At 42.6% G+C, this 24171-nt stretch overlaps 1 protein-coding gene across 13 annotated transcripts in view; it reads right to left on the minus strand.

Annotated features, from left to right (window-relative positions):
- Window positions 1–24171, minus strand: part of LOC133363901 (uncharacterized) — an 82650-nt gene that overhangs the window by 10909 nt on the left and 47570 nt on the right. For all 13 annotated transcript variants that reach the window (XM_061583603.1, XM_061583602.1, XM_061583596.1 and 10 more), the window contains 2 exons: window positions 22466–22689; window positions 11345–11525 (listed from right to left, as the gene is read on the minus strand). In XM_061583603.1, the coding sequence (XP_061439587.1) occupies window positions 11345–11525; window positions 22466–22689 (405 nt within the window). The remainder of the gene's footprint in view (window positions 1–11344; window positions 11526–22465; window positions 22690–24171) is intronic.

The raw sequence follows: 24171 nt of genomic DNA on the forward strand, positions 1-24171 counted from the left end.
CAGCCGCCGCCCCTTCAGGGACCCCCCCCAGCAGCAGCCCCCGCCCGCTGCCGAGCACACAGCCACAGCTGCAGCAGCAGCCCCGCCACCCACACAGCCGTAGGTGGGGGTCCTGGAGCGGAGCCCGCAGCCGCCTGGCCTGGGGGGGGCCTCTGGGCATGCACAAAGTGCCTTTCCCCTTGGCAGTCCAGGGACCTCTCGGGCCCATCAAAGGGGGGCCTGCAAGATGCCCCCCCACCCCAGGGAAAGGCCGTTCCCAGGCAGAAACTGGCCGCCCAGAGGGAGGGAGGGGCTTGTGGAATCCCAAGGGAACTGAGGGGGCCTGCAGGGTTGTCATCGGGCCCTTGGCCATCTTCTTCCTGGCCTGCTGTTCTCCACTCAGATTTGCATCCAGCAGGATCAATTCTGAGGCAAAAAAACCCAAACAGCACCTCAGCAGAAGAGGAAGAAGCACTTAAGGAGGTTGGCTCCCCCCCGCCCCTTCTGTGCCCCCAATCTCCCCAGCCCACCTCCCCTTTCATAGTGGGTTGGGGGGAGGCCTCCTCCCCCTCAGTGAGGGCCTCGCAGACCTGTTTTTTCCATCCAGGGACTTAGGAGTTAACACACGTTGAAGGGTTATGCTGGCCCTTTGGTCTGTGTTGCTCTGGTTGAATTTGGGGAATAAATGTTACGCTGTAGTACTGCTGTGGCACCCATAACATGGAAAGCACACTTTGAACTTGGCCTGGTAGCAAATCAGCAAGCAATGCAGATTTCAATGCAATACCATACCAACCACAAGATGCCTATGAATAAGGCAGACAACTCAGCATCCCACAACCAGTCAGGATTCATAACTGAAAACCAAAACTAAAAACATCCTGGCTACCTGTCAGTTAATGCAGAATGCTGCAGCATGATATCTGACATGAGTGAGATCCTATCAGCACATGATACCTCTGCTCTGAAATCTTGTTGTGGTTGATATGGTATTGCATTTAGGAAAGCATCACTGTCTTTTGTTTTTCATTTTCTGTTTGCATTTCATGTACCTTTAACCTCACTCCCTTACATCCATAGAAGCAACAGCAGTGGTTCCATGCGCTCAGCTCAACCCCCTAAAACCCATTGATGATGCGCCTTGTCGGTTGCATGGCAGTTTGTTTCTTGCCCAATAGTGGTAAAAGAGAATTCACATATTTGGAAGTGTGGCTGCAGTTGTTGTTCCCAAGCTGCTGCCTGTGAAGACAGACCAAACCATGGGTGTTTTCTCTCTGTCAGTTATTACTCACTAGATTTGGGTTGTCTTTCAAAGTGAGTTTATAGCTGCCCACAACAGGGTAGCCAAGAAATTGTAGAGAATCTTCTTAACCATTACTCATTCCTGTCTCTGCAGCGAAGGATAGTCTGTGAAGAAGTTTGGAGGATCATTTGATTGACTTGTGAAGCACAGTCAAGAGCACTGTGGTGAGTTTTTAAAATTATTATTGCTATGATGATGGAACTCTCACCAGGTAGCCTGATCCTATGCATGCTGGCTTCAGCATATTCTTACTACATTTAATAACACAACCTAAAAACCACATAGCATCCAATTGATCCAACTACCCAGTTTCAATCCTAAACACATTTACTATGTTACATTAAATGCAGTGAGATTTGCAAAGTAATCAAAAGTAACTGTGTAATCCTCTGTTTGTCTGGTCAGAAGTAAGTCTCATTGACTTGAATGGGGCTTTTTGGCAAGTAAGTGAGAGGGCAGCCTAAGGATGCAAGCCTAACTCCACTTGTTTAGGAGTAAGCCCCATTGAATTCAGCAGGACTTACTTCTGAGTTTAGGATTGTGCTGCGAGTCTGCTATCTCCATCCTGGGCTCCTATTGGGAGAAAGGGCTGGATATAAACCTAATAAATAAAGTAACGAAATAAAATCTCCTCTTCCTACACTCCATCCAGACTGCGACCAGATGTAGACACTGTGGCAACAACAGCAAGCCAGCTTTGCCATACAGCTTGGTAAAGCATTCTGGAGAACTTGAAAGTTTGCTTCCTAGTTTGTGACATTTTGGTTGGTCTTAACAAAGGTATTGCTTGGCTGTGGATTAAGGCATTTTTCTTGTGACCCCTCTCTTCTTCCTGTACAGGTGCTGTTGTGCTGCACACCTGTTGTTTCAATGCAGCCAGAAGGAGAGAAGCCGAAGAAGAAATATGCAGCATCATTTCAGACTGAATGGTTGCAGAATGATAATTTCAAAGATTGGATCGTAAAAGTAGATGAGTCTCTTGCCAGATGTAAGTACTGTAATTCTACTTTCACTGTGAAATACGATGGTGTCAAGGCCATTCGGAGACACAAGCAAAATGCTGCACACATTAGAGCTTCAAGAATGGTGAAGCAGAGTGCTGCCATGACATCCTTCTTTGCAAAGAAAAGTACACCAGAATTGCTCCGTGTTGCTGCTATAGAGGTTAGCAACGTGTATCATGCAGTTATGCACCAGCACAATTACATGAGCACGGATTGTGGAATGAAACTGATTTCTGCAATGATCGATGACTCTGCTCTTGTTAAAAAACTGCACCGTGGAAGAACCAAGGCAGAGTGCATTGTTGAAAACGTGCTTGGATCAAAATCAATAGAAAATGTGGTGCGGGCACTGGGTGGACGTTCCACTAAGAAAGTTCCTTTTTCAATTGCCACGGATGCCTCTAACAAAGGCAACCGTAAAATGTTTCCTGTGGCTGTGCGTTACTTTGATGCTGACCTTGGAGTCCAAGAGAAACTGCTGGACTTCTATGAGTTACCATCAGAGACTGCTGTTGCCATCAGCAATAGCCTTCTGAAGACTGTGACTGATCTGGGATTATCTGCTGAAAATATAGTGGCTTACACAGCAGACAATGCTGCTGTCAATTACGGTGTAAGGAACTCTGTATTCCAGTTCCTAAAGAAACAGAAAAGTTCCATTGTGAAGGCAAACTGTTTTTGCCATTGTTACAAATGGAGCCAGGCCTGAATGGAGGCCAGACTGATAGGAACTCTATATTCCTTGAGACACCAATAAGGAATAGAGACGAGACCAGAGTACTGCAAATACTTGCCTTTATTTGAACCTTTGCAAAGGGAGTGGCTCTCCCGAATTGCGGACAGTCATCATATTTATAGGCTATAGATGCGTCACATACATAACATTAGAAATGCATAGCTAATCAAGAATACATCATTGTTTAATTTCTCAGCATCTGTCTATTCTGGTCCACTTCTCTGTTCTCCTTCCAAACTTCCTCTATCCTTGACCTTTGGTTCAATAAGCTGGGAACAACATTTTTAATTGTTAAAGAAGCCGATAAGCGGAAAACTCCCATACTTTTCATAAGGGAGGCAAGCATATGTTTCACTTAGCATTGTTTGATTTCATTTCAACACAATATTTTAATTTTTAACTCATTGCAACACCATGTTCTACACAATGCTGCCAGGCATGGCTGCTTTAACAAGAAGTATGATGTTGCGTATCTGGTTCATAAGGTATACACAGAGTTCTCCAGGAGCACCCTTAAAAATGAGAAACTCAGGGAGTGCTTTGATGAGCTAGGCATGCAGTACCATGCACTAATTAGACATGGAAACACACGGTGGCTTTCTCTTTTCCCAGTTGTTGAGCGGCTACTCCAATTGTGGCCTGCTATAAAATCCTATTTCCTGGAGCTTGGGGAAGAGCAGACCAATGAGATGATATGGAACTTTATTGGAGACCAGGCAGATGAGGCAACTAGTGACACAACTGAAAAGATTTCTGTCCCAGAATGTTACCTCTACTTTGTGCATCACTACATGCAACTGTTTCATGAGACTGTGTTTTGGAAAGAAAGCACTCAGTAAGTCCACACCTCCACACCTTCATGTGCAGCTTGAGGGAGAAGCTGGTAAATCGTGTGGACAACAGATTTTTTTGGAGCAAAGGTGCTTTCTGGTCTAAAACACCTCCCTGAATCTCAACGTGCATCTTTCACTACAGATGCTCTCCAGATGTACAATCGGGCAATAGCATACCTTGATAAATGGTATGATTTTGAGAACTCACAATTAAAAGACTTCACAGCCTTTGATCTGGACAGAGAGTCAGATGAGCTAACAGTGGACCATGTTAGTAAAGTGGCTTCAAATCTGGGCATTGGAGTCAATGTTGATGGACTTTTTGATGAACTTTGCCTGGTTAAAAAGTTTGTGCCTGAGGTCAGAACATCTGATCTTCCTCTGGATGAGAAATGGGTGCAGTTGCTAAAGAGCATCAGATCAAGAATTCTGGTGAAGGTTGTCAGTGCAGTGTTTGCCATCCCAGTAAGCGATGCTTTCGTGGAGAGAGTGTTTTCACTCATGGGCAACGTATGGACTGACAACAGGAACCGTATGTTATCTTCCCTTGTTAAAGCAGACCTTTCTGTCAAATTAAACTTTGGCATGAACTGTGCTGCTATTTTCAAATATGTGAAGGAAGAGCAAAGGTTGCTTAAAGCTTGTGTTTCAAAGGAGAAGGACAAATTCTAAACTCAGCCTTTTTTGTTCTTTAACACTAGTTCCTACAGTGAAAGCACCTTGTTCATTCTTTCTGTTTTTCTTTTATAAAGAGTAATACTGTTTATAATGTTTGTAATGTTTCAGAACATCCCTTGGATGTCATCCACTTCTCTTTTGTAAGAGAGATAAATGTCTAAATCCAGCTGCTAGTCCCAACTGGAGTAGACCCATTGAATCGATGGGAACTTGGTTAATTGACACCATGTAAATTCCATTGCTTCAGTGGGTCTCTACTCTAGTTGGGACTAACAATGATTAGCAGTTTGATTGGTGATGTCACCTGCCTTTGTTCTCTAAAAGACAGTGTTTGTTAATAAAAAAAATTGTTTGTAACCTGGCGCTATTGGTTTTATTTCTCTCTCACGTTTTTATCTTTACCTTAATACTAGAGGTAATTGTATAATTGTGATTGTTCAATGTCTTTGAATATTTATTTATTTATTTATTTAATTTAATTTATATACCACCCTAAGCCCAAGGGCTCTCTGGGCAGTGTACATAACAAATAGAGACGGATAGAACAGTAGCCAGCCGACACATAAAGTTGCAGTGCCTTATGGATAACTTTGTGGACGATCCCCAGTCAAGTCTTAGCAACAGCACAATGCTGACAGGCAGTTGCCAACTGCTTGCCTAGAATGCCCTCCCTTGTCCTTAACATGGCTGCAACCATATCTACTCAGAAGTAAGTCCTATTGAGTTCTATGGGGCTTAGTTCCTTAATAAGCATGCTTACAGTTGTTGCCTTCAGGGGCATCCATCTGTGCTCCCATCTAACATCTCTGCAACACTAAGCTCCTTTCTTCCTACAATGGCCTGGCCTGAGGGCACGTAAACCCTTCTTGCCAGAAGCAAGTAAGCTAGATTAAACGTTCCCTAAAGGCGTTGAACTGTGACCTGGCAGACCAGGGTTCGAATCCTCACACAGCCATGAAGCTCCCTGGGTGACCTTGGGCCAGTCACTGCCTCTCAGACTCAGAGGAAGGCAATAGTAAACCACCTCTGTCTGAATACTGCTTACCATGAAGACCCTATTCAGATAACTTGAAGGCAGTCCATTTCCATTTTGCATCTATGCTCCCTAAGCTTGTGAGAAGGAATGACCTTGTCACTTCAGATGGACCTGGGAACACCCTATTTTAGGTAAGATTTCTATTTTAATTTCCAATCAGAGAAATTTTTTTTGAATGGTATGCTCCAAGCAACTGTGGTTGATACTTAATGTATCACGCTTAATGATGTCACTAGGGCCCACCCCCATTTTCTCAGGTTTTTGGATGGTTCCGACCTGGCAACCCTAATCACAACCCGAAAGAATACATATATACAAAAACAAAGTACAAACAAATTCAATTTAACGAGTCCTCTGCACAGTCCACTGCGATTGCGTTCAAGGTATTTGCCCGAATATGTTTTGCTGCCTTAGCGAACAGAGCTGTTTTATAAGTAACATACGGGTCGCAATCTGACAGTAACCAACAAACTTTCACATAAGGAGTCTCGCCCTGTAAAGCTGTCAAGATCTGTCCCAGGAATCTCTCTCTGGGGGTCTGATATAGGTGGCAAAATAGTAGGTAGTGAGGGACATCCTCTACCTCTCCCCCATAAAGTATATTTAAGAGCAGGGTTGGAGACCTAAGATGGCGACCTGAGCTCCAACATCTATAACTACGCTGTCAAGGAACGCAGCACAGGACTGCAGGCCACAGACTGGGAAGGAAGTCTTGAGTCTTAAGGCAAAGAGATTCCTTCCTGCTTTTGGCCAGAGCTCCTTTACATCACTTCAGGTGTATTCCACGGCCCACTCCTTGGACTTAGGGTAGGTAATCTCTGCTATCTGTCATTTCTTATAGCAACAGGTGACGGGAATTTTGGGTTCTTGGATGGGGGTCCTTAAGGAATTAGAAAATATAGGCTTTAGACAAAAGTAGGCCTTTACAGTAGGGCCCTGCTTTACAGCACTTCGCTTTACAGCGTTCCGCTAATACAGCGGTTGTGAATTGTAGAAAGGCCCCGCTTTACAGCGCTTGTTCCGCTTTTATGGTGTTTTTTTTGCCGCCGGGCGCCACTTTGGTCAATGTAAGTCAATGGGATTCGCTTTACAGTGGTTTTCGTTTTACAGCGGGGGTCCGGAACGTAACTCGCTGTATGAGCGGGGCCCTACTGTATTCTATACGAGCGCACACAAGGACAGCCTCTCCAGAGCAACTGGCGAGGACTGCAATGTGGCACTGTCTGCCTGGCCTTTTATACACTTCTGAGCACAGCAGTGACACTATTTCACCAATTGTACAACTTCCTTAGAGCATTACATAAAGGTTAAGCCTTTCTGCAGTATTTCTAAACCAATCAGATCATATTAGGTAATTCTCATAATAATAGTAAATTAAAAAAATCTATTCTAATTCTAATAATTCTAATAATAATAGTAATAGAAAAAATTGAGTACAGATACATTTCCATTGTCGGCACACATAGTCCTACACCATTGTTCCACTGTCCTCTTGACTGATGTTCTTCAGGCCACTTGCTACCAAGCATACCATTGTACCGTTGTTCCTGGTTTGCCAAGCATACCCTGTTACTATAGAAGCATTTGCTACACACCTACCACATTTGAACAATATAGCAGTTAATCATATACAAGCCTGTTGCTCTTTATAATTTCCTTTATTTCTTTCAGTTCTTAAACTATACTTCCTAATATATATATATGGATATATATAAATTTCCCATTACAGGGACCTTTTATATCTTCAGTTTAGAGTTATGAATGGGTTAGGATATTTCTAATTAATGCTGCCACACACCCAGTAATTTTATCTCTCTATTCTTTTCTTTCCTTTTAATAAAATAAAGCTTTGCTTCAGCCTGGCTGGACCTGCATTTCTTGGGTTATACACACACCACGTAGGCACCTTTCAGGGCAAAGTGCCTGGTTTATCCCTAGCAAAAGATCCCCCTCTTCTCAAAGAGGCATGTTTAAAAGGACACAGGGGTTGCAGGTTCACACATTCAGGTTCCCAATAGGCATGTGTGTTAACAGTATGTTACATCAGACCCCACCTTCAATTAAAAAAACAGGGAAATATTTAATTATGCTCTTGCGGGAATGCGGGAGAGAATCAGTCAAGATTATGATGCTCCCAAGCCTTATCTTGCTTGCATCAAAGACTCTGACCAGAATAAATGTGTTTGGTGGCAAAAGCTGGCACACTGTTACAGGAAAATGCTCTAGGATAAGTCCTAGACCAAGGAGTGGAATATGTATCTGTTTTCTATCCTCCTACCCAAGAAGTCTTGAAATTACGTAGGTCTGAGGGGAGTCAGTTGATCCAGGGAAGCAAGCCCATAACTTTGAGAACTCCAATTGAGCAGGAAGGGAAAGCCGGTACAAACTATCAAATGAGAACTGGTAAAAGGGACAAAAGCCTAGAGTCTTTGCAGAAAAAGACTGAAAATCTACAGTTAAATTCCTCAGTAGAGCAGGGAAGCTGACAGTCGGTTACTGCTTTCCCCATTTGGGTCACAGGGCCCCAAAACTGCCACTAGGAGAGTCCAACCTGCACCTTCAGCCGGCTTTGCAGAAGGGTTGGAAAGTCTGCTTCGCACTGACTTTATGACAGGCGTGAAGGGGCAGGTGGGAGGAGCAAACCTGTCATTTAGGGCCTGACACCCAAACTCAAATAACAAATGCTTATCTATCCAGACAGACAGAGAGGCCCTTAGTTTTCAGAGCTGCAGAATGGGCTACTCCCTGGGTTACATATGTTGGGTCCAAATCTAAGCGCCCCCCCTTTACTGAAGGGGCGAGCTAACGCACCCCTCCGCCCTGGACAGAAGTGTAGGCTTGGCAATGTAATTTACCTGTCTCAGTGGTCCAGCCAGATACCAAACATAAACAGAAAGTAGACACACAATACTACTTGATCAAGAGGGGTCTCTAAACTGCGCAGAAAGCAGTCTGACAGGGAAGAGAGCACCGTTTATTAATTGAAGCATCATTTATATAGGTTTCATAAGCAAAACAAGATATAATGTTACTAAAATCATAACAGACAGGGAATACAGTATTACAGAGATAAAGCAAGCGCATCTTCTTATCCTTGTTACATTTCTCATAATTCTTAAAAAGCGAGGCAGTGATAAAGAATTCATACACTTGTCAATCAAAGAAAACTTAATTTGAGATAAGAACTTAGGAAGGCGAGGAAAGAATTAGATTGACACCAGTAAAAGAGATAAAGATAGGCTAGTATGTTTGTAACAGTTATCCACTCAGCATTATGACGTAAAAACTATGGATACAATTCAAAGCAAAGTATTTTGGGAACACTTCTTCCATTGTGCTGAGTTTGCTATAAGGCACAGGATGTGAAAAGTGAAACAAGGCAAGAGAAATAACAACAATCCAGAAGGGATACATTTTATCTCCTTTCCAAGATGTTACAGCCTGAGAGGCGCCTCTGGGTGTGATCTCTCATGAGAGAGAAGAAACAAAACTTAGAGTGTTATGTCCCCCACCCTCTCTTAGATCCATCATTCATTGCGGCAATAGTTCTGGCTACAATTTAGCGTTTCTGAACAACTCTTGGGGCCTAGAAATAAAATATTTCCTAACACATACAGGGAGATCATAATCTAGGTGTTACCACTCTGGGCTTCGAGAAAAAAATGGCTTTTGTAGGATCAATATTCTGCTGTTATGTGCAGGAGGTCTTATGAATGGGAATCCTGTTTAATTCCCAGAATGCTTGCCCATGTACCTTCCATGACTTGTGCAAAAGATTTACAGAACGCCCATGCAATAATTTTCATTGAATGTAGGTGGCTGGGAGACAAAGATTGATAGCTTCTTTACCTGAGTTAGACCATCTTAAGTGTACTTATGAAGGCAGTTTATTTTCCAAGTTCTAACAAAGCTGCCCGGGGTCTTTCTTTTGATCATGCCAAGTTGGCAACCACATTTACAGATTACGAGCATACATATGAATGGGCCATAGAAAAGATGCGATCCGGATGCGAGTAGCGGTCCTCGCATTATGCAATGCGAGGGAGTTGGCCAAAGGAAAGTGGACAATTGCAAAGATGTGTGCTGCAACAGGCAGAAGCAGGCTGGCTCTAAAATGTGCAAAGCAACATAAACACAGAACAACTGGCAGTAAACCTACTGGAAAAGGACTGCCTGCATGTCGATCCCGACTTATGGATACCCTCTGAATAGGGTTTTCATGGTAAGCGGTATTCAGAAGGGTTTCCCATTGCCTCCCTCCAAGGGTAGTCCTCCCCAGCTGGCGAGGGCTTGATCAGCTTGCCACAGCTGCACAAGCCAGCCCCTTCCTTGTCCACAACTGCCAGCTCGGGGACAACTGGGCTCCTTGGGACTATGCAGCTTGCCCACGGCTGCACAGGTGGCAGGGCATGTAACCCCTGAGCCACTCCCTGTGGGGGTGATCTTTAGCTGGCCCTTGACACCCAGGAGACACGAGCGGGGATTTGAACTCACAGACTCTGGACTCCCAGCCAGGCTTTCCTCCCCACTGTGCTATACCAGCTGTCAGTTTTTTCTGAATGCGGGAGCTAATGTGACAGGGGAAACTTCATTTGCTTAATTTTCTGAATGTTGGGCAGTACTTAAAGGCACAGGAGCAGGGCCAGGAATTGACACCCAGGAGACACAAGCGGGGATTTGAACTCACAGACTCTGGACTCCCAGCCAGGCTCTCCTCCCCACTATATCAAACAGATGGCAAGAAAAAGACAGCAGACTCCAGTGTCAGCAAAGAGAAAACTAGCAAAACCCCAATCCCTCCCAGAATTTGTCCTGTTAAAGCACAAGAATTCAGAAACATCGTACAGACATCAGGCACTCCCCATATTTCATTTGAAGGAGTCTGGTGTTTGGACTTGGAAATTAACTGGTGTGTCCTTGTGGAATTGAATTCAGAACCAGGAACACCAGCCTTAGTGTCATCTCAATTGAATCGGTTTGTTAATGACCCAAACCCAACTAGACATTACCCTCTCTTCATAAATCATAGAATCATAGGGTTGGAAGGGGCCTATAAGGCCATCCAGTCCAACCCCTTGCTCGGTGCAGGAATCCAAATTCAAGCATACCCAACAGGTGGCTGTCTAGCTGCCTCTTGAAGGGCTCCAGCGTTCGAGAGTCCGCCACCTCCCGAGGTCATTGGTTCCATTGTCGTACCGCTTTAACAGTTAAGAAGCTTTTTGTGATGTTCAGTCGAAATCTGGCTTCTTGTAATTTGAGCCCGTTATTGTGTGTCCTGCACTCTGGCGTGATCGAGAAAAGATCCTGGCCCTCCTCTGTGTGACGACCTTTCAAGTACTTGAAGAGTGCTATCAAATCAACGTGTAACAGAGCTACGGAAGCCTGAGACAGCTACACTCTCTCAGGAAGAAGCAGTACTAAATGAAGAAAATCCTATTATAGGATTAATACGTTAACTATATTACTATGTTCACATATTAGTAGCAATCCTTAAAATGGGGGTCCTGAACACGCCGCAACCAGGTTGGGCCCAGTGCCAATGGGGGCGTGAGTGAACGAGGATATTTAGATACTTCACAGGACATCACCTCTGCAGAAGACCATGGCCTTTCCCGACAATGGTGTAAAGGCTGACAGTTATGCGTCAAGAAATATTTCGTTATAGAGCAGGCATGTCACCATCTGCACTTCGAAGCAGGACAGGCCACATAGGTTGACCGCCTTAATGAGAGCTAGACCACAATTCACCCCAGCAAACCAATAGCCCTTTCCTACCTCATCCCAGTAGAGGCCTTTTGCAGCGGCTTTTTCTCTTATCGGCAGTGCCGTGTTCCAAATGGCAAGGCACGTCTGAGGCAGGATGCTATCCAGCTTCTCAAACAGCTTCATTAGGTTCTGATGGTACTCTCGGATGGCTTTTGGTAGCGCAGGCTCATGGGAAGACAAATCATTGTATCTGCACGGAAGGGAGGGAGGGAGGGAGAAGATCATGAGGGCTCTCTAGGATCCCTAATGAAGAAGACATCCCATGAAGCTGAAATGTTGGAGGATTCAGAACAGACAAAAGGAAGCACATCTTCACACAGAGCATAGTGAAATTCCGGGATCTGCTCCTACAAGAGCCACTGATGGCAACCAACTTGGATGGCTTTACAGAAGGTAAGACAAACTCATGCAGGAAAAGGCTGTCAATGGCCGCTAGCCACAATGGCTATGTTCTCCCTCTGCTATCAGGCAGTATGCCTCTGAATACCAGTTGCACTCCAGTCCTGTGTGCTGGTTGCCCGCGGGCATCTGATGGCCGCTGTGAAAACAGGATGTTGGATTAGATTATTATTATTGCTACATTTATGTCCTACTTTTTCTCCAAGGAGCTCAAGGTGGCATATGAACATGGTTCTCCCACTCCTGACTTTATTATTATTATTATTATCATTATCATTATCATCATCATCATCATCATCTTTATTTATACCCTGCCCTTTTTCCAAACTGGAACTCAAGGCGGCTTCCAGATAAAAGTAAGTACATATCATTAAGAACATATAAACATATAAACATCAGCATTAAAACAGAATTAGCCTTTATCCTCACAACAACCCTGTGAGGTAGGTTAGGCTGAGAGACAGTGACTGGCCCAAGGTTACCCAGTGAGCTTCATGCCCGAGCAGGGATTTCAACCCTGGTCTCCCAGCGCAACAGTCTAACCACTATACCACACTGGCTCTTTGTTCTGATCCAGCAGGCTCTTATGTTCTTAAGATTTTTTTTCAACATAGGGATAAAACGTAAGATGACTGCATTTGCTGAGAACGAGGAGAGAGAAATTTATTTATTTATTTATTTATTTATTTATTTTAAAATATTTCTAGCCCGCTCTATTTTAACCAGAAACTCAGAGCGGCGGACAGCAGAAATAGAATAAAAACTATACAATACACCTGATACATACAATCAACAAGTTAAAAAACATACAAAAAATTTATGCTACTATCGTAATTTGTTAAAATTCCTATTCTGCGTTTAGTTTAAACGCCGTCCGGAAAAGGAGTGTCTTAATCTGGCGGCGGAATGCCAAAAGCGAAGGGGCCAACCGTACCTCTACTGGTAAAGCATTCCAGAGTCTGGGAGCGATGACAGAGAACGCCCTATCTCTAGTTCTTGATAAATGAGCTTGTGAGGCTGAAGGAATCACAAGAAGCATATCCTCAGAGGACCTCAATGCACGGGAGGGTTCATAACAAGACAACCGGTCAGACAAATAGGCAGGGCCCAAGCCGTGTAGGGCTTTAAAGGTTAACACCAGCACTTTGAATTGAGTCCGGAAACACGGCGGCAGCCAGTGGAGTTGCTGTAACAGGGGGGTAGTATGTGCTCGAAGGCCGGCCCCGGTCAGCATTCTCACTGCTGCTCGTTGAACCAGTTTAAGTTTCCGAACTGTCTTCAATGGCAGCCCCACGTAGAGTGCGTTGCAGTAATCAAGCTGGGATGTAACTAGGGCATGCGTTACCCTCGTCAGATTGGACGTCTCTAGAAACGGGCGCAGTTGTCGAACCAGTCTTAGCTGGGCAAAAGTGCTCCTGGACACTGCAGAGACCTGGGCTTCCAGGTTCAAGGCCGAGTCCAGAAGCACCCCCAAACTGCGAACCTGCGTCTTTAGGGGGAGTGTAACCCCGTCCAATACAGGTAGATTCCCTATTTCCAGATTTGTCCCACGACTGACGTAGAGCATTTCTGTCTTGTCTGGATTTAATTTCAACTTGTTCTCCTTCATCCAATCCATCACTGCGGACAGGCACTGGTTCAAGGGTTGGACGGCTTCCTTGGCATCAGGAGGAAAAGAGAAATAAAGCTGGGTGTCATCTGCATATTGATGGTATTGAACTCCAAACCTCCGGATGACCTCACCCAGCGGCTTCATATAGATATTGAATAACAGAGGAGAAAGGACAGAGCCCTGTGGCACCCCACAAGTCAGGGGCCAAGGGGCTGAGCAAGAGTCTCCAGATATTACCTTCTGGGTCCGACCCTCCAGGAAAGAGCGGAGCCAACACAAGACAGTGCCCCCTAGCCCCATCCTGGTTAGGCGGTCCAGGAGGATACTATGGTCAATAGTATCGAAGGCCGCTGAGAGATCTAGAAGAATTAACAGGGACACACTCTCCCTGTCTAGTTCCCTACGAAGGTCATCCACCAAGGCGACCAAGGCCGTCTCAGTCCCATGGCCAGGCCTGAAACCAGATTGGAGTGGGTCAAGATAATCTGTTTCCAGGTAGAGGAAGAAAAGGATGATGATGAATTAAAGGGAGCAACAGGTACAGACTTTTTTAAAATACATGCCTAAAAATGGATTACAAATTTCTAACTTGGAATATAAATGGAGCTAATACATCGCAGAAGAGAAAGAAAGTATTTCATTATTTGAAAAAATTAAAATTGGATATAATTTGTTTACAAGAAACTCATATTAAGAAGAAAGATTCTAAATATTTGATCTGTAAAAATTTGGGTGAAGAATTTATTTCGGCAGGATCTAAAAAAACAAATGGTGTTGTTCTTTATATTAACTCACAGTTGTCTCCTAAATTGATATTATTGGATGATAGTGGCAGATTTGTGGGAGTTGAAATCACCATACAGGGTACAAAAATTTTGATAGTGGGCATTTATGCCCCTAATGAAGATAAAACAAGGTTTTATACAGGACTCATGGAAAAATTATCAGAGTTTGCATATGATCATTGGTGTGTCATGGGTGATTGGAATGGGGTAATTTCACCAAAAATGGATAGACTTTCTGAGAAAAATATTAAAGAGACACAGGGCAAACTGCCGAAGATCTGCTTTGAATTGATGGAAAATTTAGAATTGGTGGATGCTCGGAGATATATAAATGACAATGCAAAGGAATTTACTTACTTTTCAGAAAGACATAAAACATTTTCGAGGATTGATATGATTTGGATGTCTAAAAATTTAGTGAAAGACATTTCCAAGATGGATGTATTACCAAAAACTTTTTCGGATCATAACCCTGTGATACTGACTTTTAAAAAAAAATATCTTGGATTTAGATGGAGACTAAATGAATCTTTATTACAGAATGATAAAGTAGTGCAAGAATGTAAGAAGAAATTAAAAGAGTTTTTTGAACACAATTTATACAAAGGAACAGATGAAAATATTGTTTGGGATACAAAAGCATTTATGAGGGGATATTTTATTAAATGTAACTCTGAACTAAAAAAGAAGAAACAACAGAAAATGCAATTAATCTTGGAAGAAATAAAACAGAAAGAGGAAGAATTGAAAAAGAATCCAACTAAAGTTTTCATTATAAATCACATTAAAATGTTACAGAAACAAGTGTCAATGTTGACAGAGAAATTGAAAGGAAATTAAATTTTGCTAAACAAAGGACTTTTGAATTTGCAAATAAACTGGGGAAATGGTTGGCATATAAATTAAGAAAAGAACGACAAAAAAACTCATTTTAAAGATACAAGAAGGAGAAGAGATGTTGACAGACAATGTAAAAATCCAAAAAGCTTTTCATCAATATTATTCAATGTTGTACAAATGTCAGGAAATTCCTTCTGAAAAAATAGAAGAGTATATATCTAAGCAGAATTTGCCTAAAATCACAGATTTCCAGAGACAAGCTATTAATGGTCCTATTACGTTAAGAGAAATATCTGATGCAATAAGTAAAATTAAACTAGGAAAGGCACCAGGACCGGATGGACTATCGGCAGCGTACTATAAATGTTTGGAGGAGGAACTCTTGTTACCTTTACAATGTACAATGAATTCAATTTTGCAAGAGGGAAAGATACCGGATAGTTGGAAAAATGCTAATATAACATTAATACCGAAAGAGGAGCAGGACCTAACTAAAACAAAAAATTATTGGCCAATATCTTTATTGAATAATGATTACAAAATTTTTACAATGATTTTGGCAGAAAGAATGAAAATAATATTGCAACAATTTATTCAGGAAGATCAAGCGGGGTTTTTACCTAAAAGACAACTACGTGATATCGTCAGGAATGTTTTGAATGTGTTGGAATATCTAGAACAACGAAATGACATACAAGCAGCTTTGATTTTCTTGGATGCTGAGAAAGCATTTGATAATTTGAATTGGAAATTTATGTTTAAGGTTCTAGAGCAAATGGATTTTGGAGGTAATTTTATAAAATGGATCAGATCGATTTATACATCACAGAAGGCACAGATAATTGTCAATGGGGATTTAACGGACTCATGTGAAATACAAAAGGGTACAAGACAGGGATGTCCACTGTCCCCTCTTTTATTTATTTTGGTTCTAGAAGTGCTGCTTAGAGACATAAGGCAAGACAAAAGGATTTCGGGAATAAAGATAAAAAAAGAGGAATATAAACTGAGAGCATTCGCTGACGACTTGATAATTGTATTAGAAAATCCCTTGGAAGGAATTAAAGTACTGATGGATAAATTAAAAGAATTTGGACCATTGGCAGGATTTAAGACCAAAAAACAAAGATGTTGGTGAAGAATTTATCTTTAAGGGATCAACAAGAGTTAATGGAGGTCAGATTTTAAAATAGAAGAAAAGGTGAAATATTTAGGTATTATTATGACAAATAAAAATTCAAAGTTGTTTCATAATAATTATGAAAAATTATGGACAGAGATTAAGAAAGATTTGTTAAAATGGGATAAATTACAGTTGTCATTAATGGGTATTTTATTTTATTTATTTATTTAATTACATTTCTAGACCGCCCTATAGCAGAAAGCTCTCAGGGCGGTGTACAACAAATAAAATCACAATTAAAATATGAGCAAGTGTGGAAAAAAATATATATATATAGTACAATTATAAAACATTAATAAAATTGCCATTGAGATTTATAAATTAAGATCATATTAAGTTTAGAATGTTAAATTAAAACATTTAAAAATTTACAAAATTTAAAAAGCCTGGGCGAAAAGGTAAGTTTTTACCTGGCGCCGAAAAGATAACAGAGAAGGCGCCAGGCGTATCTCATCTGGGAGGGCATTCCATAGTTCGGGGGCCACCACCGAGAAGGCCCTAGATCTAGTTGTTGATCTCCGGGCCTCTTTATGGGTTGGGACCCGGAGAAGGGCCTTCGACGTCGAGCGTAGTGAACGGGTAGGTACATAGCGAGAGAGGCGCTCCATCAGGTATTGCGGTCCAATGCCGTTTAGGGCTTTATAGGTAAGAACCAACACTTTGAATCTGGCCCGGAAACATATCGGTAGCCAGTGCAGCTGCGCCAGGACAGGTGTTATATGGTCAAATTTCTTTGTCCCAGTGAGAACTCTGGCCGCAGCATTTTGCACTAGCTGAAGTTTCCGAACCGTCTTCATAGGTAGCCCCACGTAGAGTGCATTACAGTAGTCCAATCTAGAGGTTACCATAGCATGGATAACTGAGGCAAGATGCTCCTTGCTCAGATAGGGTCGTAGTTGGGCTACCAGCTGGAGCTGGTAGAATGCATTCCGTGCCACCGAGGCTACCTGAGCCTCAAGTGACAGGAGCGGATCTAATAAGACCCCCAAACTACGTACCTGTTCCTTTAGGGGGAGTGTAACCCCATCTAGGACAGGTCGAACGTCAACCATCTGGGCAGAGGGTCCTCCCACCAACAGCATCTCAGTCTTGTTAGGATTGAGTTTCAGTTTATTAGCTCTCATCCAGCCCATTATCGCGGCCAGGCAGTGGTCTAGTACATCAACAGCCTCACCTGACGAAGATGAAAAGGAGTAGTAGAGCTGCGTATCAGCATACTGATGACAACGCACTCCAAAACTCCTGATGACCTCACCCAGCGGCTTCATATAGATATTAAAAAGCATGGGGGACAGAACTGAACCCTGCGGGACCCCATATTGGAGTACCCAGGGACTCGAGTAATGTTCCCCCAGCATCACCTTCTGGAGACGATTCCCGAGATAGGAGCAGAGCCACCGCCAAGCAGTGCCTCCCACTCCTAAATCCGTAAGTCGCTCCAGAAGGATACCATGGTCGATGGTATCAAACGCCGCTGAGAGATCAAGGAGAACCAACAGAGTTACACTCCCTCTGTCTTTCTCCCGACAGAGGTCATCATACAGGGCGACCAAGGCCGTTTCTGTACCAAACCCCGGCCGAAAGCCCGATTGAAATGGGTCTAGATAATCAGTTTCATCCAAGAGAGCCTGGAGTTGGCGAGCGACCACATGCTCTAGAACCTTGCCCAGGAATGGGACATTTGCTACTGGCCTATAGTTGTCCAAATTATCAGGGTCCAAGGAGGATTTTTTTAGGAGCGGTCTCACCACCGCCTGTTTCAGGCAGGGTGGGACCACTCCCTCTCGTAAAGAGGCATTAATCACCTCCTTGGCCCAGCTGGCTGTTCCATTCCTGCTAGCTTTTATTAGCCATGAGGGGCAAGGATCCAGAGCAGAAGTGGTCGCCCGCACCTGTCCAAGCACCTTGTCCACATCCTCGAGCTGTACCAACTGAAACTCATCCAATAAAACAGGACAAGACTGTGCTCTGGACACCTCATTAGGATCAACTGCTACAATAATGGAGTCAAGGTCCCGGCGGATGTTCATGATCTTATCACGAAAGTGTCGCGCAAACTCATTACAGCGGGCAATTGATGGTGTTATTGCGTCCTGGGGACCAGAGTGTAAAAGTCCCCGGACAACTTTATAAAGTTCCACTGGGCGGTTAAGGGATGACTGAATAGAGACAGCAAAGTATTGCTTCTTTGCTGCTCTCACTGCCTTCACATAGAGTTTGGTAGAGAGCTTCACAAGTGCATGATTACAGCCGTCGGGAGTTCGCCTCCATTTGCACTCAAGCCGTCTCCTTTCTTGCTTCATCACTCTTAGCTCCGGAGTAAACCAGGGAGCCAATTGAGCTCTGCAACGGAGAGGGCGCACCGGGGCGATCGTGTCAACTGCCCGGGCCATTTCCGTATTCCACAGCATGGCCAGGGTTTCGACAGGACCGTCAATTCTATCAGCCGGAAAATTCCCTAGAGCCATCAGAAAACCCTCAGGATTCATTAGTCTCCGGGGACGGACCATCTTAATTGGTCCTCCACCCTTGCAGAGGGGAGAAAACAGTGTGAGTCTAAACCTTAATAGGCGGTGATCTGACCATGACAAAGGAATAGATGAAAAATCCCTCACTCTCAGATCACCATCCCCTAATCCAGTGGCAAAAATCAAGTCCAGAGTGTGCCCCAACACATGCGTAGGGCCAGTAACAAATTGAGACAGCCCCATGGCTGTCATGGAGGTCATGAAGTCCTGAGCTGCTCCAGATAAAGCGGCCTCAGCATGAATGTTGAGATCCCCCAATACCAAAAGTTTGGGGGAACGCAACAATAGATCCGAGACCACCTCTGTCAGCTCAGTTAGGGAGGCTGTTGGGCAGCAGGGTGGACGGTACACCAACAGAATTCCCAGTCTGTCTCGCTGACCCAACGTTATGTGCAGACACTCTAGACCATTAGCCATCTGGATAGGGTGCCTAACAAGAGGGATGGAACTTCTATAGACCACAGCGATTCCCCCTCCCCGACCCTCAGATCTACCCAGATGCTGAACCGAATACCCAGGTGGGCACAACTGGGAGAGATTAATACCTCCCAGATCACTCACCCAGGTCTCGGTAATACATGCCAGATCGGCCACCTCATCCACAATTAGGTCATGGATGAGGGAGGTTTTATTATTTACCGATCTGGCATTAAAAAGCAGCAACTGGAGATCCGAGGGTTGGCTGATAGAACTACCAGCAATCCTGTGGGTGTGAGGAGGACCGGAACACGTCACAGCCACCAGTTGTCTGGGGCGAGTTCCCCTTAACTGGCATGTAGAAACATCTGTAATAAAAATGAATGTATTGCCGAGAATGATGTTTCTATTTCAAACAATACCTGTCATATCCTCTGATTTACCTTTTAAACAATGGCAAAAAGATATTTCTAAATTTGTTTGGCAGGGGAAAAAACCAAGAGTTAAATTTAAATTATTACAAGACGCCAAAGAAAGAGGAGGACTCGGATTACCAAATTTGAGACTTTATTTTGCTGCTTGTTGCTTAGTCTGGATAAAGGAATGGATTCTATTGAGGAATAAAAGATTATTGGATTTGGAGGGTCACAACCTGAAGTGGGGATGGCATGGATATCTATGGTATGATAAAGTAAAAGTTAATGTGGATTTTAATAATCATTTTATAAGACGTCCTTTGTTGAAAATATGGAATAAATACAAAACAAGGTTTTTTTTGAAAATACCACTATGTGTTTCAAGTCAAGAAGCATTTTATAGAAGAGAAATGGCTGGAAAAGAGAAATGGTTACCTTACCAAGAACTATTAGAAAATGTGCATGGAGAATATATAATGAAAGAGAGAGAACAACTATTAAAGGAAGGATATAGTTCTCAATGGTTTGCCTATTTACAATTGTTAGAAAGATATAAATTGGATAAGAAAATGTATGGGTTTGAAATAAATAAATCTGATTTTGAAATAGGTTTGTGTACAAATGATGAATGTATAATTGCAAAAATGTATAAATTTTTATTGAAAATGGACATGGAAGAAGAACAAGTAAAAGAATGTATGGTCAAGTGGGCAAAAATTTTTGGTTATAATATACAAATGGATCAATTGGAAAATATGTGGAAAAAAGGTTTGAAATTTACATTATGCTATAATCTTAAAGAAAATTTTTATAAAATGATGTATCGTTGGTACATGACTCCAGAAAAGTTGTCAAAAATGTATAGTAATGTTTCTAATGTATGTTGGAAATGTAAACAACAAGAAGGATCTTTTTATCATATGTGGTGGTCGTGTAAACAGGCAAAATTATTTTGGGCACAGATAGGTAGGATGATGCAAAAAATCTTAAAGATAAATATTCAGTCAAAGCCAGAATTTTTTTTATTGGGTTTTATGGATAAACAAAAGGAAAAGAAATATGGAAGAATAATATTATATATGATTACGGCAGCAAGATTATTATATGCACAAAAGTGGAAAATGGAATTAATACCAACAATGGAAGAATGGCTATTGAAATTAATGGACTTAGTTGAGATGGACAAATTGACATGCCTTCTTAGAGAAAAAACATTTCTTAAGGAATGGAAGCCTCTTTTGGACTTTTTGTTGAAAGAAGAAAATGAAATGATGATAATGGGATTTGATGATTAATTAAGATAGACTATGGAAAAAAAGTGAATTTTGTATGTTTTAGGGGACAGGTTTGATATATATTATATACTTATAGCTGATCTGTAACAAATCGGAAGTCAAGTTCTTCTTTTTATTTTTGTTGTATTGTTTTTGTTGTTTGATTTTGTTGTGTCTGTTTTATGAAAATTTGAATAATAAAAAATTATTACAAAAAAAAAAAGTTAATCTGTTTCCACTAGGAAATGTTGCAACTGGATGGTCACCACCCGCTCTATTATTTTACTAAGAAAAGGTAGGTTGGAAACTGGTCGATAATTACTCAAACACAGTGAGTCTAGGGAGGGTTTTTTTAGTAATGGTCGTACAAGTGCCTCCTTTAAGCAACTTGGAAGAGAGCCTTGGTGGAGGGAGGCATTAAGCACCCCACATACCCATGTGGTCAGTCCTCCTCTAGCTTGTTTCAAGATCAAGGAGGGACAAGGGTCAAGTGGACAGGTGGTAGGCCTCATTCCTCCAAGAAGCTTATCTATATCTCCAGGTTGAACAAGTTGAAAAGAATCCATCTTAATAGGACAGACAGAGGCCGGAGGTACATCCTTAGGGACTGCATCAATATTGGCGTCCAAGTCGGAACGGATCTGATCGACTTTATTCGCAAAATAAGTAGCAAATTCCTGACGAGTTGAAGAGAGATCTTCTGTAATTTCAGAATGATCACAATTAAGCAGGCCTTTGACTACTCGGAAAAGTTCTGCTGGCTGATTGACAGCTGAAGAAATAGAAATGACATGAAAACTTTATTATCTTTACATAAAAACATAAGGAGTGCCTGGTTGCTGGATCAGGCCAGTGGCCCATCTAGTCCAGACTCTGTCCTCACAGTGGCCAACCAGGTGCCCCCATGGGAAGCTGTAAGCAGGATCTGTGTGCAACCTTACTCTCCCGCCCGTGATTCCCTGCAAGTGGTATTCAAAGGCATACTGAAACTGGAGGTAGTGCACAGCCTTATCCTGCATGCTGAAACCTCCCTAGAATTCAGTTGACACCAAGAACTGTCAAAGAGGAAATGTTTTGTAGTATTTTCTAAAAGGTTTCCTTCCCTTCAAACATTTCCCAGAATATTCAGTCTGTTGAAAACAAAAGTGTCGTTTCCTATCCCATCAATACCCACGTGGTGCGTCCTCTTCTAAGGACTAAATAAATGAAATAAAGGCTGCTTTCAAGCCAGGGAGGAGTCTGCCCATCACACCTCTGCATGACTAGCTTCTCTAGCTTGGCCTTTTCCCAAACTATGTCCATTTTCAAGGGGAGTTGGAAGCACAATAATTCTGCTGAATCTCTGAATCAAGGAGCAATGGAAGCATCCAAAACCTCATCTGATGCAGAGGTAGATTGGTCCATCAATATGTCTATAGCCCAGCATCCTGTCTCCAACAGAGGCCAGCCAGATGCTTCCGAGAAGCCCACAAACAGAAAGGGAAGGCATGAGCTCCTCTGAGGAGAGGGCATTCTTGCTAGGACACACACTAAAGGCCAATTTTGTGGGCCCTTAGAGTGAACGATGCCTCTGTTATCAGACGTTTGGGAAATACAGACCTAGCCCCAACTGAAATGCAGCACAATTCTGGATCTGCCCCATCCCAGTGCAATGGGACCACAAAGATCACCATTACCTGTTGAGGTCCCAGAGGCAAGAATTGAAGATGACAGCATCTGGTTTAGGGTCAGTCCGGAAGTCGTTCAGGACACTCTCCATGTAGGGTGAATAAATACGGGAGATGAAATAGTAGCGCACGAGGTGGTGATCGGTGCAGTACTCGCGTACCTCCCGATAACTGGTCCCACGGTTGAAGTTGCTCCACTCCACTAGGCGATCATTTTCAAAAGTTTTCTCCCCCTGTAAGTGGAAATCAGCATCACTCTCTCTGGATCACTTACAGCCAGAGTATCATTCAAACCTAAAGGCCTGTTCTTATTTTTTTTTGGGGGGGGAGGATTCAGGAGGACTGAAGAGAAGGCCTACACAGCTATGGAACAGGAAAAAAAACTTTGCTCTAGAACTGTGGCTCACAAAAAGCCTGTCTGTTGCAAAGGGAGGGCAGCAATCTTTCTCAGTCTGGGCCTCTGGATTTTCACGTTCACTTATTTATTTATTATTTGATTTATATCCCGCCCTCCCTCCCAGCAGAAGCCCAGGGTGGCAAACAAAAGCACTAAAAACACTTTAAAACATCGAAAAACAGACTTTAAAAAGATCTTTTTTTAAAAAAAAAAGCTTTGAAAACTTTTTTAAAAAAAGGTTTAAAAATACATTGTTTTTTAAAAAAAGTTTAAATGAGGGGAAAGGAGCCAGATGGTTTATTATTTATTTATTTGTTAAATTTTCTATCCCGCCCTTCCTCCCAGGAGCCCAGGGCGGCAAATAAAACACTAAAAGCACTCTAAAACATCTTAAAAACAGACTTTATTTGTTTATTTATTTATTGTATTTATATACCGCCCTGTAGCCAAAGCTCTCTGGGCAGTTTAGAATATATTAAAACAAAAAAAACCTTTAAAAACATTTTAAAAAGCTATTCCAACATAGCCGCAGACTGGGATAAGGTCTCTATTCAAAATGGTTCTGTGGTGACTAGGCCTTGACCCAGCTGTTCCACAGTGGGCCATAAATGTAGGACCAAGTTGGATATTTTTAGTACTTCTGGGCCCAGAGTGTACCCTGATAGGACCCTGGGATCACATCAATTGACCCAAAACAAAGGGAAGCTGTTTCTGGACAGTAAAGAAAAGCAATCCCCCCCCCCTTCTGACCTGTTATTTATCAATAGTTTACTTATTTATTATACAGGCACAATAGCGCCTATATACTATATTCACTGGTGATCACTCGTGGCCAAGTAAGATTGTCTTCCAAGATAAGGTCTTTAACAGTGGGTCCGTAAGTGACTGTGGATAGGCAATGGGGTAAAAAAAAGTTCTACCACATTAAATCAAAATTACCCCCGCTTTCCCTTCTGGTGATTTGCATAAGCGCAAATGGCAACAGAAAGCAACACACCTTGTACCGTTCAACTCAGAAGTGCCTGCTTAACAAACGTGACAATTTTCGTGGCGATATTCAGAAAATCCAGGGAGAATTCAGGTTCAAGTTAAAAATTCTGTCCGAGACAACCAGGAACCGCAGTGCACTTTTTCCCAAGCTGTTTCTGCCCAATTTTTTTCACCTCCATTTTAAGAAAAATGACTGCAGCTACAGCACTTGTAGTTGCCCCATTTGATAGCCCATTTGATAGGAGGTGTGCCTTTCGGGGGTCAAAAAATATAATGGTTGATTAAAAAATTAACATGGGACCCTATGACTATGCACCACATGTGTAGA

The sequence above is a fragment of the Rhineura floridana genome, chromosome 9, assembly GCF_030035675.1.
Source record: "Rhineura floridana isolate rRhiFlo1 chromosome 9, rRhiFlo1.hap2, whole genome shotgun sequence".
In the NCBI taxonomy this organism is placed as follows: Eukaryota; Metazoa; Chordata; class Lepidosauria; order Squamata; family Rhineuridae; genus Rhineura; species Rhineura floridana.